This window comes from Macaca mulatta, chromosome 16, assembly GCF_049350105.2.
Source record: "Macaca mulatta isolate MMU2019108-1 chromosome 16, T2T-MMU8v2.0, whole genome shotgun sequence".
In the NCBI taxonomy this organism is placed as follows: Eukaryota; Metazoa; Chordata; class Mammalia; order Primates; family Cercopithecidae; genus Macaca; species Macaca mulatta.
Genome location: NC_133421.1, coordinates 69,237,501 through 69,255,374, shown reverse-complemented (window position 1 = coordinate 69,255,374; position 17,874 = coordinate 69,237,501). Strand labels below are relative to the sequence as shown.

At 46.8% G+C, this 17,874-nt stretch overlaps 2 protein-coding genes across 8 annotated transcripts in view; one reads left to right on the top strand and one right to left on the bottom strand.

Moving 5' to 3' along the window:
• Positions 1-17,874, bottom strand: part of CCDC103 (coiled-coil domain containing 103) — a 144,803-nt gene that overhangs the window by 21,784 nt on the left and 105,145 nt on the right. The window lies entirely within an intron of this gene.
• EFTUD2 (elongation factor Tu GTP binding domain containing 2) overlaps positions 1-17,874 on the top strand; it is a 43,506-nt gene that overhangs the window by 17,838 nt on the left and 7,794 nt on the right. For all 7 annotated transcript variants that reach the window (XM_001114964.5, XM_077972039.1, XM_015119885.3 and 4 more), the window contains 9 exons: positions 2,346-2,512; positions 5,463-5,587; positions 8,119-8,182; positions 8,573-8,663; positions 12,043-12,178; positions 13,663-13,790; positions 14,538-14,731; positions 16,931-17,042; positions 17,429-17,569. In XM_001114964.5, coding sequence (XP_001114964.1) covers positions 2,346-2,512; positions 5,463-5,587; positions 8,119-8,182; positions 8,573-8,663; positions 12,043-12,178; positions 13,663-13,790; positions 14,538-14,731; positions 16,931-17,042; positions 17,429-17,569 — 1,158 coding nt within the window. The remainder of the gene's footprint in view (positions 1-2,345; positions 2,513-5,462; positions 5,588-8,118; positions 8,183-8,572; positions 8,664-12,042; positions 12,179-13,662; positions 13,791-14,537; positions 14,732-16,930; positions 17,043-17,428; positions 17,570-17,874) is intronic.

Here is a 17,874-nt window from a genome sequence, read left to right as displayed (position 1 = left end):
TAGCATTTAGTTTTCATGATTTTCAAGTCTCTGAATTGAAGCTGTTCTTTAGTCTCTCTTGGTCTTTTATGACATTGGCACTTTTGAAAAGTACAGGGCATTTATTTTGTAGAATGTCTTTCAATTTGGGTTTGTCTAATACTTCCTCATGATTAGGCTTGGTTATTAGAATCTGGTTATTCCGCTCCTTATCAGACTTTACTAGTTTTGTCATCCATTGATAATTCTTGGCTTATTCCTACAATAGTTGCAAATAGTGAGTCTTCTAACTCTTATTCCTTCTGTTTTGTTTTGTTTTTGAGATGGAGTCTTGCTCTGTCGCCCAGGCTGGAGTGAAGTGGTGTGATCTCGGTTCACTGCAACATCTGCCTTTTGGGTTCAAGCGATTCTCCTGTCTCAGCCTCCAAGTAGCTGGGATTACAGGTGCATGCCACCAAGCCCAGCTAATTATTGTATTTTTAGTACAGACAGGGTTTCACCATGTTGGCCAGACTGGTCTCGAACTCCTGACCTCAGGTGATCCGCCCACCTAGGCCTCCCAAAGTGTGGGGATTACAGGCGTGAGCCACTGCGCCCGGCCATTGCTTTTGTTATTGTTGTTGTTGTTGTTGTTGTTTTGTTTTGTTTTTTTGAGATGGAGTCTCGCTCTTTCGCCCAGGCTGGAGTGCAGTGGCACAATCTTGGCTCACTGCAACCTTTGCCTCCCAGGTTCAGGCGATTCCTCTGCCTCAGCCTCCTGGGCAACTGGGACTACAGGTGCCCGCCATCACACTCAGCTAATTTTTGTATTTTTGGTAGAAATGGAGTTTCACCATGTCAGTCAGGCTGGTCTTGAACTCCTGACCTCAAGCAGTCCACCTGCCTTGGCCTCCCAAAGTGTTGGGATTACAGGCGTGAGCGACTGCGCCTGGCCTATTGGTTGGAATTATGTTGTGAAGAAGTGCTTTTGCTTCTCCCCCGTTTGCTTATTATCACTATGGATGTTTGGGTTTGTATTTTATTCAGTGAATTATAATTATAATCTGTTACTGTCCTTATGCATTCCAGTGCTCTAGTGCTCTCATCCCAGATTTGGCTACTGAGAACTCCTTTAGGGTGATTCCATCATCCTTTTCACATCTCATTGTTTCTTGAGCACTTCCTTACCTTCAAGCACAAAAAGATGTTCTAGACGTATCTTTCCTTGTCACAATCCTGGACTCAGCCATTTCTTCAAGGAGCTCTGGCTTTTTTTTTCCTTCAAAGAGATGGGATCTTGCTCTCTGGCCCAGACTGGAGTGCAATGGTACAATTATACCTCACAGCATTCTCAGGCTCCTGGGCTCTAGTGATTCTCCCACTTCAGCCTCCCAAATAGCTGGGACTACAGGTATGTGCCACCATGCTCAGCTTATTTTTAAAGATTTTTTTAAGAGACGGGATCTTGCTCTGTTGCCTGGGATGGTCTCGAACTTCTGGCTTCAAGCAGTCCTCCTGCCTTGGCCTCCCAAAATGCTGGGATTACAGATGTGAGTGACTGCACCTAGCCTAGCAGCTCTGGCTTATAGTGGGGACTAGTTTTTGTTTTTTTGTTTTGTTTTGTTTTTTGTTTTTTGTTTTTTTTTTTTGAGACGGAGTCTCACTCTGTCGCCCAGGCTGGAGTGCAGTGGCGCCATCTCGGCTCACTGCAAGCTCTGCCTCATGGATGTACATCATTCTGCCTCAGCCTCCAGAGTAGCCGGGACTGCAGGCACTTGCCACCATGCCCAGCTAATTTTTTTGTATTTTTAGTTGAGACAGGGTTTCACCATGTTAGCCAGGATGGTCTCGCTCTCCTGACCTCGTGATCTGCCCACCTTGGCCTCCCAAAGTGCAGGGATTACAGGCGTGAGCCACCGTGCCTGGCCAGTGGGGACTAGTATTTAGAAACAAAGGTTTGAATGCTACTGGGGTACATTGCTTCTAGGCCCTCTCACTGAGCACAGCTGGGTTATATACACTCGTACATATCTATAACTATTTCTACACACGTATATTAAAAATCATGCATTAATCCTAGTATCCCCAGTTCCATTTCAGCACCACTGGCTCTTCCGAGCCTTCTTAGTTCCTTCTCTAGCACTGAGAAACCTGGCTCCAACATCATTGTTCGTGGGTTTATTCATTTCTCAATCCTGCAAGGTGCCCTCTTAAAGTTCCTGTGTCTATCTTCAGGCAGGAGGCTCTCTGCTTCCACCCAGTAATATTTCCCCACGTCTTTTTTCTCCCCAGGTTTCATGGCTTGAAATAGTGCCTTCTTGGGTTCTGCTTTGAACTTTCTCCCCTCCTTGTTCTTCTTACCACCTTCTGAGCCTTGTGTTTCTCAGGTGATGCTGAACACAGAGCGGCTGATCAAGCATGCGGTGCAGGAGAGGCTGGCGGTCACTGTGTGCATCAACAAGATTGACCGACTGATCCTGGAGCTGAAGCTGCCTCCAACTGATGCATATTACAAGCTGCGCCACATTGTGGATGAGGTCAATGGATTAATAAGGTAGAAGACCCCTGGGAGTGGATTTCCTGTCCTCAGAGACTCTGGGTTTTAACCCTGAATACCTCTGGGAACAACTCTGATTTATGTCTTGACTTGTGTTGATGAGTTTGTTGGGCAAAACTAGAGGCACATTCTAGGACTCTGCAGGGGTCAACTCCATACTATTACCTCTGTGCCTTAACCACTTGTGATGCTTAACACATCTTCTGTTTAGTATTATGATCATTACTTGGACTGTATTTAATGTCTTCTTCTCTTTTTAGAGATAGGATCTCTGTTACCCAAGCTACAGTGCAGTGTCACAATCACAGCTCACTGCAGCCTCGAACTTCTGGGCTCAAGCAATCCTCCCACCTCAGTCTTCTGAGTAGCTGGGACCACAGGCATGTGCCACCATACCTGGCTAATTTTTTTTATTTTTGTTTTTATTTTTATTTATTTATTTATTTTTTGTAGAGATGGAGTCTTGCTATGTTGCCCAAGCTGGTCTTAAACTGACTTCAAGCAATTCTTCTACCTTGGCCCTCCAAAGTGCTAGCATTACAGATGTGAGCCACTACACCCAGTTGTTACTTGCCTAATAGCAATAATGGCAAATATTATTAGGCATGTATAGTATAAGTTAACATAGTAACTTACAAGGGATGTTATAAGAAATTAAATAGATATTTGATGGAACACATTTAGCACAGTGCTTGCCATGTAGCAGCTGATGCGCTGAATAATGTTAGATGCTGTTATAGTTAACACAGTCTAAATAAATTAAGAACTGTTTGCTGTGTTTCTGTGGATATAATCTTCTCAACAAGATAGATTTAGGGCTTGCATTAATACATATGAGTGATGGTTATGATACTTTATAATATCAAAGAGCCTTTGAAAGAGAGGTTAAATATATCTTAAAGACAGTCTTACTACAGGCTGAAGGATGTGCTAGATGACTTCCTGCAGCCCCTTAAATGGGCCTGTGAGGAGGCCGTCCTACTGAAAGAATGCCTTTCCATTTGAGGATTGGGGATGGTACCTGTGTGGCTAGAGACGCTTACCTTCAGGAGCCTTCCCAGTGTGTAGCACTACTTTTCAAATGGAATATCTTCACCCCATCTCTGCAAGGACTGACAATGACTAGAGCCCAACGTGACACCATGAGTCCAAAGGATGAAATGACAAATATCTTTTAATAAACGACTGAACGTGATAGCTTATGCCTGTAATCCCAGCACTTTGAGAGGTCAAGGCGGGAGGATCGCTTGAGGCTAGGAGTTCAAGACCAGCCTGGGCAACATAGCTAGACTCTGTCTACAAAAAATGATTTTAAAATTAGCTTGGCATGGTGGCATGTGTTTGTAATCCTAACTACCTGGGAGGCAGAGGCAAAAGGATCACTTGAGCCAAGGAGTTCAGGCTTATAGTGAGCTATGATTGTGCTATTGCACTCCAGTGCGGGTGACAGAGTGAGACCCTGTCTCTTTAAAAAAAAAAAAAAAAAAAAGGCAGGAGATGGGATAGGGCTAAATTTAACCAGATTTACTAAAATAGGAAGTCAAGAGGTCATGTTTCAAACCTCTAAACAAGAGCTCAGGCACAGTGGCTTATACCTAGAATCCCAGCACTTTGGGAGGCCGAGGCAGGAGATTGCTTGAGCCCAGGAGTTCAAGGTTCAAACCTGGGCAACATGGCATTTGTATCTCATCTCTACAAAAATTAGCCAGGCTTGGTGCTTCATGCCTGCAGTCCCAGCTACTTGGGAGGCTGAGGAGGGAGGATTGCATGAGCCTGAGAGTCGAGGCTACAATGAATTGTGATTTGCCACTGTGCTCCAGCCTGGGCAACAAGGCAAGACCCTGTCTCAAAAACAAAAGAACCTCTAAGCAAGAAAAAGCAACATAAACATACTACTTAGAAATCTGAAGGTAAATACTCTAAAAGCAGCTTTAAAAGTGTTGAAAGCAGTTGCCTCTAGGGAGCATAACTTGGGGGTAGAGGGCTGTTCTTTATAAGCCATACTTTTATTTCTGTATTGGGAAATTCCATAAGATAATGTGCCAGTAAGGCTAAGGTTGTGGATTTGATCCCCTTGTACAACTGGTTTTCTTATAAATGTTAATGAACTCAGATGCTTGTGGTTTCTGCATGGCTTTTAAGATTGAAAGTTTTAACATGGTAAAAGCCAAACACAAAAGAATAAAGAGTATGGCAGTGAGAGTAAAGAGCGGAGTTGCTTTTCTTCTTTTCCTTTCTTTTCTCTTTTTTTTTTTTTGAGACAGAGTCTCGCTCTGTCGCCCAGGCTGGAGTGCAGTGGCCGGATCTCAGCTCACTGCAAGCTCCGCCTCCCGGGTTTATGCCATTCTCCTGCCTCAGCCTCCCGAGTAGCTGGGACTACAGGCACCCGCCACCTTGCCAGCTAGTTTTTTGTATTTTTTTAGTAGAGACGGGGTTTCACTGTGTTAGCCAGGATGGTCTCGATCTCCTGACCTCGTGATCCACCTGTCTCGGCCTCCCAAAGTGCTGGGATTACAGGCTTGAGCCACTGCGCCCGGCCACTTTTCTCTTTTTTAAGTGATGTTTATGTCTGCTTATATTTGTGAAATTGAGGTTTTTCCTCAAATGTATTTCTGTATTTCTTTCTTACCACATTAGATTCACTTCCTGTGTTCTAAGGTTTTTGTCTCTGTCCTCTAGGTTTCCCCTTGTCTGTCTGGTGCAGTTAACTTTTCCAAGATTGTGCAGAATGTCCCCAACTCTGGGAAATCAGCTTGTTATTGAGAATTAGGAAACAGCTCCATCATGTCACATTCTTGGACCAGGCTGTTGGCAAAACTAAGTGTCCTGCACAAGTCCCTTCCGAGGACTGGAGAGTGACTGTGATACTGAGTTCCTGCCCTTCCCCTTGGCAGTGCATCTGGGATGCTGCAGCCTGGCACTGTGCTTACCACTGTCTCTGTTTCAGCATGTATTCCACTGATGAGAACCTGATCCTTTCCCCACTCCTGGGTAACGTCTGCTTCTCCAGCTCCCAGTACAGCATCTGCTTCACGCTGGGCTCCTTTGCCAAGATCTACGCCGACACCTTTGGTAAGTGCTGGCTGGCAGTCTGTCTCACCAGCTTCCCCTGAGTCCTGTGTGGCTTTCCTGCTGAATGGCTCAGAAATTGGCTTCGTATCAGAGCACCCTGTTGGGGGAACATTTTATCACCTGTTATTATCACATTTGGGGGTCTTTCTGGCCTTGAGACCCTTTCTTCAGGCTAAGTGGTTTCTAAATAATAGAAAAATAAAAGTGAATAGGAGGACATGGGAGAAGAAGGAGGTCATTTTAGGAATAAAAGGCTCTCCTAGGGTGAGACAGGTTTTGTAAACAGGAATCATCCATGCCCACAGGCACTTTCAGACCTCCTCACAGGTAACATCTCTCTCACCGTTGGTGCTTCTAGCTAGCCGTATGGAGGCAGACATCAATTTCATGGGTCTAATTGAGAACTCATGGTGACTTTGCAGCCAGCATCTACAGGCCTCTGCTGACATGCCCAGCCGCATAATATCATGGGTTCCTGGAGCCTCAACACCAGATCTTTAAGACCAGATTCCCACTGTGAGAGACTCCCTGGCTCTTCATCTTTGCACTTCCCCAGTGACCTCAGATTCCAATAGGAATCGTGCACTGAGAGTCTTTCCTATGTTCAATGTTACAGTTCCTTAGAGGGAAGTCACTGTTATACCGTTTTTAGGGTCGAGCAGACAGGCTCCGTGAGAGGTCTCATGACCAGTAGGCAGTGGAGCACCAGCGTTTCTATTCTCGCCAGTCAGTTGTCCTGCTGCACTCTCAGCATGGGCCCTTTGCTCTTGTGAAAAAAAAGTGGGGGATTAAAGTTCAGTCTTTTTTGACTGGGTGCAGTGGCTCACACCTATAATCCCAGGACTTTGGGAATCTGAGGCAGGCGGATCACTTGAGCCAGTAGTTTGAGACCAGCCTGGGCAACATGGCAAAACCCCATCTCTACAAAAGAATACAAAAAATTAGGCCGGGCGCGGTGACTCAAGCCTGTAATCCCAGCACTTTGGGAGGCCGAGACGGGTGGATCACGAGGTCAGGAGATCGAGACCATCCTGGCTAACACAGTGAAACCCCGTCTCTACTAAAAAATACAAAAAACTAGCCGGGCGAGGTGGCGGGCTCCTGTAGTCCCAGCTACTCGGGAGGCTGAGGCAGGAGAATGGCAGGAACCCAGGAGGCGGAGCTTGCAGTGAGCCGAGATCGCGCCACTGCACTCCAGCCTGGGCGATAGAGCGAGACTCCGTCTAAAAAAAAAAAAAAATTAGCTGGCCGTGATGGCGCACACCTGTAGTCCCAGCTACTTGGGAGGCAGAGGTGGGAGGATTGCATGAGCTAGGGAGGTCAAGGCTGCAGGGAGCCGAGGTTATGCCACTGCACTCCAGTGTGGATGACAGAGTGAGACCCTGTCTCAAAGAAAAAAAGTTCAGTGATTATACTACATGGTAAGTGCATTAACAGAGGGCGTAAACATTCAGTGGTTCAGAGGAAGGAAAGTTTCGGTAACTAACAATGTGCGAAAGAAAGGGAGAATTTGATCATTAACAGAGGGCGTAAACATTCAGTGGTTCAGAAGAAGGAAAGTTTCGGTAACTAACAATGTGGGAAAGGGAGAATTTGATCATTAACAGAGGGCATAAACATTCAGTGGTTCAGAGGAAGGAAAGCTTCAGTAACTAACAATGAGGGAAAGGGGGAGAATTTGGTAATTAACAGAGTAAGGAAGAAAAAGATTTTGAGTTTAGATGAAATTTTGGTGATAACGATACTGATGGAGACAGAGAAGTCTGAAGGGGAATGTGGCTTTAGGAAAAAGCTGATGCATTCCCTTTATCCCATACAAGGGGAGAGGGGACAGTCTGACATCTGAGTAGAAATATCCAGGAGGTAGTTGGTGATATCACTTGTCTAACTGAATGTTACCCAATGTCTTGACTTTTTAAAGCCATAGTTGTTTGGTATAGTCTGACCAGGATTAGCAGTTATAGTCGAACTAAAAATAAACTAAAAACTAGTTGGTAAAAGATGAGCCAAAGGTTGGCTTTGGTGTTTTCTCTCGAGAGGGCTCAGTAATTGCTTACTTGAGGCCTGGGGCTAGCCAGAGCCTTATGGTGACACTGCAGTTGGAAGGTGGCCCACACTGGCAGCAGAGTTGAGCTTGTCTACATCAGGAAGGAGTGAAAGAACCATTAAATTCCCCTTCCAGAAGAGACAGGGTTTAGACGCAGATAGAGGATGCCACACAGTAGGTGACCCTGTTCCATCAAAGGAAAACATGTAACACATGCTGTTGTCCATAATTCAATCCTAGTGCTTGGTGGAGATGGAGAGGCTTGGGTTCTCATTTTGGCTTCAGCACAGCCTTGTCAACTTTGGACCAGTCTTGTCCTACTTTGTGCCTCAGTGTCCCCGTTTTCCTGTCTGGTTAGAAGGGAATTTGTGGACCCTGGAAAGGAAAGTGGTAGAAGTTCTCAGCTGCGAACCACCTGTGCCACCTGCAACAGAATTTTGAACACTTTGCTAGGTAGATTATAATTGTGTGACTTCTCCCATAGGTGACATTAATTACCAAGAATTTGCTAAAAGACTCTGGGGTGACATCTACTTCAACCCTAAGACGTAAGTAGAGTATGGGACGTGACTTTCCAGAGGGGTGATCATTTACCCAGTAAGTGAGAAGAGACAGAGAAATTCTCTGAGTTCAAAGATTAAAATACCTACTTTTTTTTTTAACGTAAACTACTGTCTTTCCTCCCCTAAATGGGTTGGCTTCCTAAGCTCTGATCTGGTGAGAGACTTTTTCTCCTGAAGTCTTTACAGCCCAGCTCAGGCATCCAGGAGGGTCATAACCATGTATCCTTCCAGGAATCTGCCTCTGGAAACTTTACAGTCACACACACATTCCTCGCCTGGGCTGCTGTTCAGATTCAGCACTTAGACAATGCCTCTTGGGATCAGTGATAGTGCCTTTTCTCCCGGGTCACTCAGAACTCTTATTTTTCCTTTTAGGCGAAAGTTCACCAAAAAGGCCCCAACTAGCAGCTCCCAGAGAAGTTTCGTGGAGTTTATCTTGGAGCCCCTTTATAAGATCCTCGCCCAGGTGAGTGTGTCAGGCCACACTGGGCAGATCTGCTCTTATAAGCACAGTGTGAAAGAGCTGGTGAACTCACTTCACTCTGTCCCTAAACCTGCTCAATTTTCCGTTAAGTATAAGAGTGGTTGTTGGTCACCAATTGTTCAAAAAGTAATCTTCTAGATCCAGAACACTGCAGTACTCCAAGTGCTATTAAAATCAAAGGAAAGGGGCCCGGGCATGGTGGCTCATGCCTGTAATCCTAGCACTCTGGGAAGTGGAGGTGGGCAGATTGCCTGAGCTCAGGAGCTTGAGACCAGCCTGGGCAACATGGTGAAACCCCATCTCCACTAAAATACAAAAAATTAGCTGGGCATGGTGGCGGACGCCTGTAGTCCCAGCTACTCGGGAGGCTGAGGCGGGAGAATGGCTTGAACCCAGGAGGGAGAGGTTACAGTGAGCCAAGATCACACCACTGCACTCCAGCCTGGGCGACAGAGCAAGACTCCGTCTCCAAAAAAAAAAAAAAAAAATCAAAGGAAAGGGAGGAGGTATGAAAGAAAAGTCTTCTCCTAGAGCAGGTTTATGAACATATCTTGACTGTTGAGAAGAATGTGACACTTAGAACTAATCATTTCAGTTATGGGAATTTAACTTAGAGATATAATTATGAAAGTCCTCCTGGCTACTTATATAAATCAAAGTGTTTATAGCATTTTTGGTTGTTGTTTGTTTTTGTTTTTTAGAGATAGGGTCCCACTCTGTCACCCAGGCTGGAGTACAATAGCACGATCATAGCTCACTGCAGCTTCAAACTCCTAGGTTTGAGCAATCCTCCCACCTCAGCCTCCTGAGAAGCTGGGACTGCAGGCGCAAGCTACCATGCCTGGCTAACTTTTTAAAACTTTTTTGTAGAGATAAGGTCTCGCTGTTATCCCCAAGCCGGTCTCAGACTTCTAGCCTCAAGTGATCCTCCTGCCTTGGCCTCCCAAAGTGCTGGGATTACAGGCAGGAGTCTACCACCTCAGCTTATAGCATTGTTTGTGACGGCAGGAAAAGGGAAAAAACAAGAAGTAAGTTAAATGTTTGTCAGTTATGCTCCTTAATCTGATTAAATGAATGATAGTACATCCCATAAAATGAACCACTTTACAACCACTAAAAGTATGTCTAGGCTGGGCATAGTGGCTCAGCCCTGTAATCCAGATGCTTTGGGAGGCCAAGGCAGGAGGATCACTTGAGCCCAGGAGTTTAAGACCAGCCTGGGCAACATGACAAGACCCCATCTCTACTGAAAATACAAAAATTACCCAGACATAGTGGCTTATACCTGTAATCCCAGCTACTCTTGAGGCTGAGGCTGCAGTGAGCTGAGATCGTGCCACTGCACTCCAGCCTGGGTGACAGAGCAAGACTCCATCTCAAAAAAAAAAAAAAAAAAATCAACTGGGAGTGATGGTGTGTACCTGTGGTCCCAGCTACTCAGGAGGCTGAGGCCAGAGGATTGCTTGAACCCTGGTGGTCAAAACTGCAGTGATCTATGATCACACCACTGCATTCCAGCCTGAGTGGCGAAGTGAGACCCTGTCTCAGAAAAAAACAAATAAAGCGTGTTCGTATGAACTTTGCTTTCATAACTGTTTGTACAATATGTGATGCTTGGCCGGGCGGGGTGGCTCAAGCCTGTAATCCCAGCAGTTTGGGAGGCCGAGGTGGGTGGATCATGAGGTCAGGAGATCGAGACCATCCTGGCTAACACGGTGAAACCCTGTCTCTACTAAAAAATACAAAAAAACGGCCGGGCGCGATGGCTCAAGCCTGTAATCCCAGCACTTTGGGAGGCCGAGACGGGCGGATCACGAGGTCAGGAGATCGAGACCATCCTGGCTAACACGGTGAAACCCCGTCTCTACTAAAAATTCAAAAAAATTAGCCGGGCGAGGTGGCGGGCGCCTGTAGTCCCAGCTACTCAGGAGGCTGAGGCGGGAGAATGGCAGGAACCCGGGAGGCGGAGCTTGCAGTGAGCCGAGATAGCGCCACTGCACTCCAGCCTGGGCGACAGAGCGAGACTCCGTCTCAAAAAAAAAAAAAAAAATACAAAAAAACTAGCCGGGCGAGGTGGCAGGCGCCTGTAGTCCCAGCTACTCGGGAGGCTGAGGCAGGAGAATGGCGTAAACCCGGGAGGCGGAGCTTGCAGTGAGCTGAGATCTGGCCACCGCACTCCAGCCTGGGTGACAGAGCGAGACTCCGTCTCAAAAAAAAAAAAAAAAAAAATGTGATGCTTGTCAGATTGAAATAATTTGTCAGGAAATGGTAAGGATTTAATTAAGCATGTGGAATGCTGAGAAGCAAAGAATATAACTTGGCCAGATGTGGTGGCTCACGCCTATAATCCCAGCACTTTGGGAGGTCCCAGTGGGCAGATCGCTTGAGATCAAGAGTTCAAGACCAGCCTGGACAACATGGCTAAACCCTGTCTGCACACAAAATGGAATTAGCTGTTGTAGTGGTGCGTGCCTATAGCCCCAACTACTTGGGGGGCTGAGGCAGGAGGATCACTTGAGCCCGGGAGACGGAGGTTGCAGTGAGCCATGATCACACCATTGCACTCCAGCCTGCGTGACAGAGTGAGACCTTGTCTGTAAAAAAAAGAATATAACGTGACATTTATATGAATTTGTACTCCCTAAAAGATAGGACTAAAAGGGTAAAAATTACAGGAATTTTTGTACAGACCTTTCTCCCAAGATAGTAATAAAATACGCAGGTGTTTAATAAGCACAGTGGACACACACATATACAAAATATGTGTGGCCATTCCAGTGGACAAAACAGCAAAACCTAGCAACAAGATAAAATAGTGATTAAAATTTATTAGTCCTGAAAAATACTTAGTATCTTATGTCAGACTGGAATGGATTAATAAAAAAAATTTATAGAGCCTGCCTCAGTAGAGACCTTGAGTCTGCTGAGGATGATTTAGCTTGGCCCTGCCCTGACAGGATCCACAGCCAGGTGACCTTTTTTGGTTCCTTCCAGTGCACAATGATCCTCTAAATCTGAGAAGTCTGTAAATAGACTTCTATTTAATAGGTGAGGAAGTTCCTGAGTGGGATGAGATGCTGCTTTTCAGACACCAGGGGGCAGCACTAGGAGTAAGCAATCTGAGTGCTTGGTTTATTAGCTGCGGTGGGTATGTAACCAAGTTGGCTTTGCCTATGGTTTGAAGGGTAGGTAGCAGAGATGCCGCTGAAACAAAACTTTTGTCCTTGCCAAGAGCTTTGTCTCCATAGAAGAGAGCCTTGTGCAGGAGTTCTTCAGCTATTTCTTTGGCCTTTCCTTGTCTCCCTCTAGCACCATGCTCAGGCTCTCACTACAGCTGACATGGTATCTTATACCCTCACAGGTTGTGGGTGACGTGGACACCAGCCTCCCACGGACCCTAGATGAGCTTGGCATCCACCTGACAAAGGAGGAGCTGAAGCTGAACATCCGCCCCCTGCTCAGGCTGGTCTGCAAAAAGTTCTTTGGCGAGTTCACAGGTAGTAACGTGCTTATGGCCCCTTAACTCTGTCATCCTCGTGCCCTGCCACAGGTATCACAGCAACTTTTTCTCATGCTGCAATGGAGGTCAGAGGTCTGAGGATCTTTTCAACAAACTACAGATGGAGATGCAGAACACTGGTGTTTTTCCTAGCTGCTTTCCTTAGTGGATGATGGCACACATTCTATCTTGGGAACCAAAAGGAATTACATTTTCCTGCCAGGAGGAGTGTTCAAGTAAATGAGATGGGGAGGCAGGCTCTGTGGTTCTGGTGTATTTTCCAGGGGTCAGCCGGGAACGTGGATGCTTGGGTGGTATGAAATAGTGCAAAAAGTGCTAGGCTAGGATTTGGGAGACTTGGTTAGTTACACAGAAGGCAGGTGATCAGCAGAAAGACACTGGACTGGTTGAAAAAAACCACCTGAGCCTGTCTCGATCCTGCCCTGGCCATTCCATGAGATGACCCTGGGCAAGCCACCTAATTCATCGTGACTCTCATTTGTTATCTGTAAAATCAGGGAAGTGTAAGGGGTGATGGCTGAGGGTCTTCTCAGCAGTCTCTGATTCTAAGTCCAGTGGGAATGAGGTGTCTGGGCCCCCAAGGTGTGTAGTTTTTGGGTTTTTTTTGGGTTTTTGTTTTTTTTGTTTTTTTTGAGACGGAGTCTTTGCTCTGTCACCCAGGCTGGAGTGCAGTGGCGTGATCTAGGCTCACTACAAGCTCCGCCTCCTGGGTTCACGCCATTCTCCTGCCTCAGCCTCCCGAGTAGCTGGGACTACAGGTGCCCGCTACCACGCCCGGCTAATTTTTTTTTTTTTGTATTTTTAGTAGAGACGGGGTTTCACCGTGTTAGCCAGGATGGTCTTGATCTCCTGACCTTGTGATCCGCCCGTCTCGGCCTCCCAAAGTGCTGGGATTACAGGCTTGAGCCACCGCGCCCAGCCTGGTGTGTAGTTTTAATAGCTTATTTTGGTCTGCCCACCAGTCTGACACACTAGATACCATTGAAGGCAGACACACCTATCCCAGTGTGCTCACGGGGGTTCCCACTTGTGTGGTTTATTAATGTGTTTGGAAAACGGGTAACTTATTGAATAGAGATGCATGCGGTGTTTCTCAATGGGAGTCAGGTCAGGAATTGTTTTAAGTAGGTGTTAGATGGGGTGCTTATTTTGTTCCATGTAAATGCGTATAGCCAATAAAAGTTCATAGATCGATGTACTTTAAACTTGCTGTCAGCGGAGTTTCAAGGAACCATGTACCACTGATACCTACTTCTTGCTCTTTTCCGGCATCAGGGTGACTCCACATCTTTTAGCAGCACGTTCCCAGAAAGCAGGCTATCAACTTTGCCCCTAGAATCATAGTGCCAGAGCTTTTAGTCCCCGCACTTTGAGCTTTCTGACCATTGTGAATGGTTGAGTAACTCCTGCTCGTGCTCCCCGGGGGGCATGTAGTAATGGCTTTCTCTTTTCCATCCACAGGCTTTGTGGACATGTGTGTGCAGCATATCCCTTCTCCAAAGGTGGGCGCCAAGCCGAAGATTGAGCACACCTACACGGGCGGTGTGGACTCCGACCTCGGCGAGGCTATGAGTGACTGTGACCCTGATGTAAGGGCACGTGGCTCCCTGGTTCTCTGATTTTTTTTTTCCTTTCCTGTGTGGGGATACTGATTTCTGGTCACAGGAGTCATGCCCTCTTCGCCACCCTTGCCTTCCCATCCCCATGGGCACAGTCAGGCCTGAATGCAAAGCCTAATGTTGCCGCTGCTAGTGCCATGACCTTGCGAACATTACTCACATTTCCTGAGCCTCAAGGCCTTGGTCTATAACACAAGCATAATAAAATGTGAGTGGTTGTTATGAGATTTAAATAAGATTAAGGAAGTGTTACGATTGTGTTCAGCATGTTGCCTGGCAGATACTAAAGATTCAACAAATGGTAGCTAATCTTGTCAGTCCTGGCTTTTAAAAACATCTTTGCCAGCCATTTCTTAGGCTGTCTAGTTTCTCGTCATAAATACACAGCCAGTTGAGAATTGAGTTACATCTTAAGAGGAAATTTGGGACAGTAGCAATCTTGTGAATAGTGCCGGTCTGCCATCTTAAATCTGCGTCTCTTCCTCAATGCTCTTATCTTCCCAAAAAGAAAAAAGGAAGAGAATATTTTTGCTCTGCCATGTCTCCTATTCAGCCTCCTTAGAGGGATGGGATACAACATAGTTTGGAGATGAGATTACCTCATCTTTCTCTAGCTCCTCATAGAGCTCATGTCCTTGCTGTCAAGGAAGATGGTGGGGAGTAGTACTTCCCCGGAGGGTAGATGTGGTTGAAGCTGCACCGTGTCCCCTCTTCCAGGGCCCCCTGATGTGCCACACTACCAAGATGTACAGCACAGATGATGGAGTCCAATTTCATGCCTTTGGCCGGGTGCTGAGTGGCACCATTCATGCTGGGCAGCCTGTGAAGGTACTGGGGGAGAACTACACCCTGGAGGATGAGGAAGACTCCCAGATATGCACTGTGGGCCGCCTTTGGATCTCTGTGGCCAGGTACTGCCAACCAGAGCCCCAGGGGTATGCCTCGGTGTCTGTCCAGGGACTGCCCCCAAGGAGCTGGAAGGGGTGATCCTCCTTGGAAGTAGTTGCAAGGCTCTGTGCAAGAGGGGGTAAAGCGGCTCTCTATCTGCAGGGCTATTGACTTCTAGTTCTTCCTATCCAAGGTTTGCTGGGGCCAAAGGCAGCTACTGTTGAAATAGTGGCAGAAACTTTGCCTTTGCACTTTGGGTGGCTTGTGTGAACTTTTTTTTTTAGCCCTATTTGTTTGTTTGTTTGTTTTGAGACAGGGTCTCACTCTGTTGCCTAGGCCAGAGTGCAGTGGCACAATCTCAGCTCACTACAGCCTCCGCCTCCTGGGCTCAAGCAGTCCTTCCACCTCAGCCTCCCAAGTAGCTGGAACTACAAGCACACACTACCACGTCTGGCTAATTTTTTAATTTTTTTGTAGAGACAACGTTTCACTATATTGCCCAGACTGGTCTCCAACTCCTGGGTTCAAGTGATCCTCCCACCACAGCCTCTCAAAGTGTTGGGATTACAGGTGTGAGCCACCACAGGCCGTCTTAAAGCCCTTTTGAAAGCATGAAGCTTGTATGAACTTTTGTAGCAAGATTTCCATTGTTACTCATTTTAACTCTCTTTCCATTTCCTTTCCTCTGTTCCTTAAGTCATAATCTTTGTGTTTCTTCCCAAAAGAAATTGTTTCCCAACCTCCACTGTCTATGCTTTGACCAAGAGAGAAGGATTCACTGGATACCTTGTAGCATCCCAATCTGCAGAGTCAAACTTAGCTTGGGCCTCTGGGCTACTTGTCAGTTTATGAGTTTGGCTTCCCAGTTGACAAGTTAAACCAAGACATTTGTGTTCCCTAAGGTGGCTACTCTACCTCAATGATGGCCCCTTTTGTCAAATCCACCCTAAATGCCAAAAGGCAGAATATTGAAGAGCTGGGAAAGTGGAAGTTTTCTGTGATGCTTTTTTTTTTTTTTTTTTTTTTTGAGACAGTCTCACTCTGTCGCCCAAGCTGGAGTGCAGTGGCTATGATCTCAGCTTACTGCAAGCTCCGCCTCCTGGGTTCACGCCATTCTCCTGGCTCAGCTTCCCATGTGACTGGGACTACAGGCACCCACCACCATACCTGGCTAATTTTTTTGTATTTTTAGTAGAGACCGGTTTCACCATATTCGCCAGGATGGTCTCGATCTCCTGGCCTTGTGATGCCTGCCTCAGCTTCCCAAAGTGCTGGGATTAAAGGCGTGAGCCACCGTGCCCGGCCTTTTTTTATTTTTTATTTTTCTCGCTCTGTCACCCAGGCTGGAGTGCAATGGCGTGATCTTGGCTCCCTGCAACCTCTGCCTGCCGGTGAAGTTCAAGCAATTCTCCTGCCTCAGCTTCCCAAGTAGCCAGGGTTATAGGTTTGCACCACCACGTCCACCTAGTTTTTTGTATTTTTGGTTGAGATAGGTTTCACCATGTTGGCCAGGCTGGTCTCAAACTCCTGACCTCAGGTGATCCACCTGCCCGCCTCAGCCTCCCAAAGCACTGGGATTATAGGCATGAGCCACCACGCCTGGCCTTCTGTGATGCTTTTGCTAGCCCCTTACAGTGGACACCTTGGGCAGCAGCTTTTTACCATGAGCTTGCAGTTGGAGTAAGATTTTCCTGTTATGTCCTCACAGAAATACCTTGTACTTTTCTTTCGTAATACTCATCAGTTTGTAACCACATACATGTGTGGATAATGATTGTTTACTGTATCTCTCCCCTGCTAGAATGTATCCGTTTTGCTCACCTCTGCTCTTGGCATGCAGCAAGTACTCAGTAAATTTTTGTGGAATAGGCCGGGTGTGGTGGCTTACACTTGTAATCCTAGCACTTTGGAAGGCTGAGGCAGGAGGATCGCTTGAGCTCAGGAGTTCAAGACCAGCCTAGACAACATGACAAAACCCCATCTCTACAAAAAATACAAAAATTAGTTGGGCATGGTAGCGTGTGCCTGTAGTCCCAGCTACTTGGGGGGTGACGCAGAAGGATCACTGGAACCTTGGAAGTTTGAGGCTGCAGTGAGCCAAGATGGTGCCACTGCACTCCAGCCTGGTAACAAAGTGAGATCCTGTCTCAAAAAAAAAAAAAAAAATTAGGGAATGAATGCTCTGCTTAAGTTTCACTGCTGCTTATTGGATATTGCTTCAGGTACCACATCGAGGTGAACCGCGTTCCTGCTGGCAACTGGGTTTTGATTGAAGGTGTTGATCAACCAATTGTGAAGACAGCAACCATAACCGAACCCCGAGGCAATGAGGAGGTAGAGTTTCTGAAAAGACCAACTGGGTTGGCTTAAGCTAGATGGTCCCAGGGACACACATAGGCACAAACGGGACTAATCCAGAGTCATTGCCATGTCCTGGTTCCAGGCTTAGCCTTCTAGATATGAGCCTGCTGGATTCTCCCTGTACTCAGCTCAGATGCGAGGAATTAGGACGGGTGCCTTTTATTCTTTTCCTCCTCTCTTTGTTCTGCCAGAATACCTGTGAAGAAATGGCCCTTCGGGTTACCCCCACTCAGCACGAGGCTCCTGGTTGGGGAATACATAGTCTGATCCTAAGCAAGTCCTCTTCTCCTCTCATACCTCTGCACTTTCTGTGCCTGCTCATGTCGGTTGCCCTCAATCCTTTGTGCTTTGGATCTCAGGCTCAGATTTTCCGGCCCTTGAAGTTCAATACCACATCTGTTATCAAGATTGCTGTGGAGCCAGTCAACCCCTCAGAGCTGCCCAAGATGCTTGATGGCCTGCGCAAGGTCAACAAGAGCTATCCATCCCTCACCACCAAGGTATGCCCATGACCTGCAGCAGCCCTCAAGCCCCACTGTCCCCAGCTGAATGGGCGGAGCTCCACGCCACTTCATATCCATCAGGTGTTCGTGATCTGCTGCTTCCAGCAACCCATGTCAGGAGCAATCCCAGCCTGTGGCTGTCATGTGAAGGCAGGAAAAGACGTGTGTGTGTGTGTGTGTGTGTGTGTGTGTGTGTGTGTGTGTGTGTGTGTGTGTGTGTGTCGAGCAATCCCAGCCTGTGGCTGTCATGTGAAGGCAGGACAAGACGTGTGTGTGTGTGTGTGTGTGTGTGTGTCATAAAA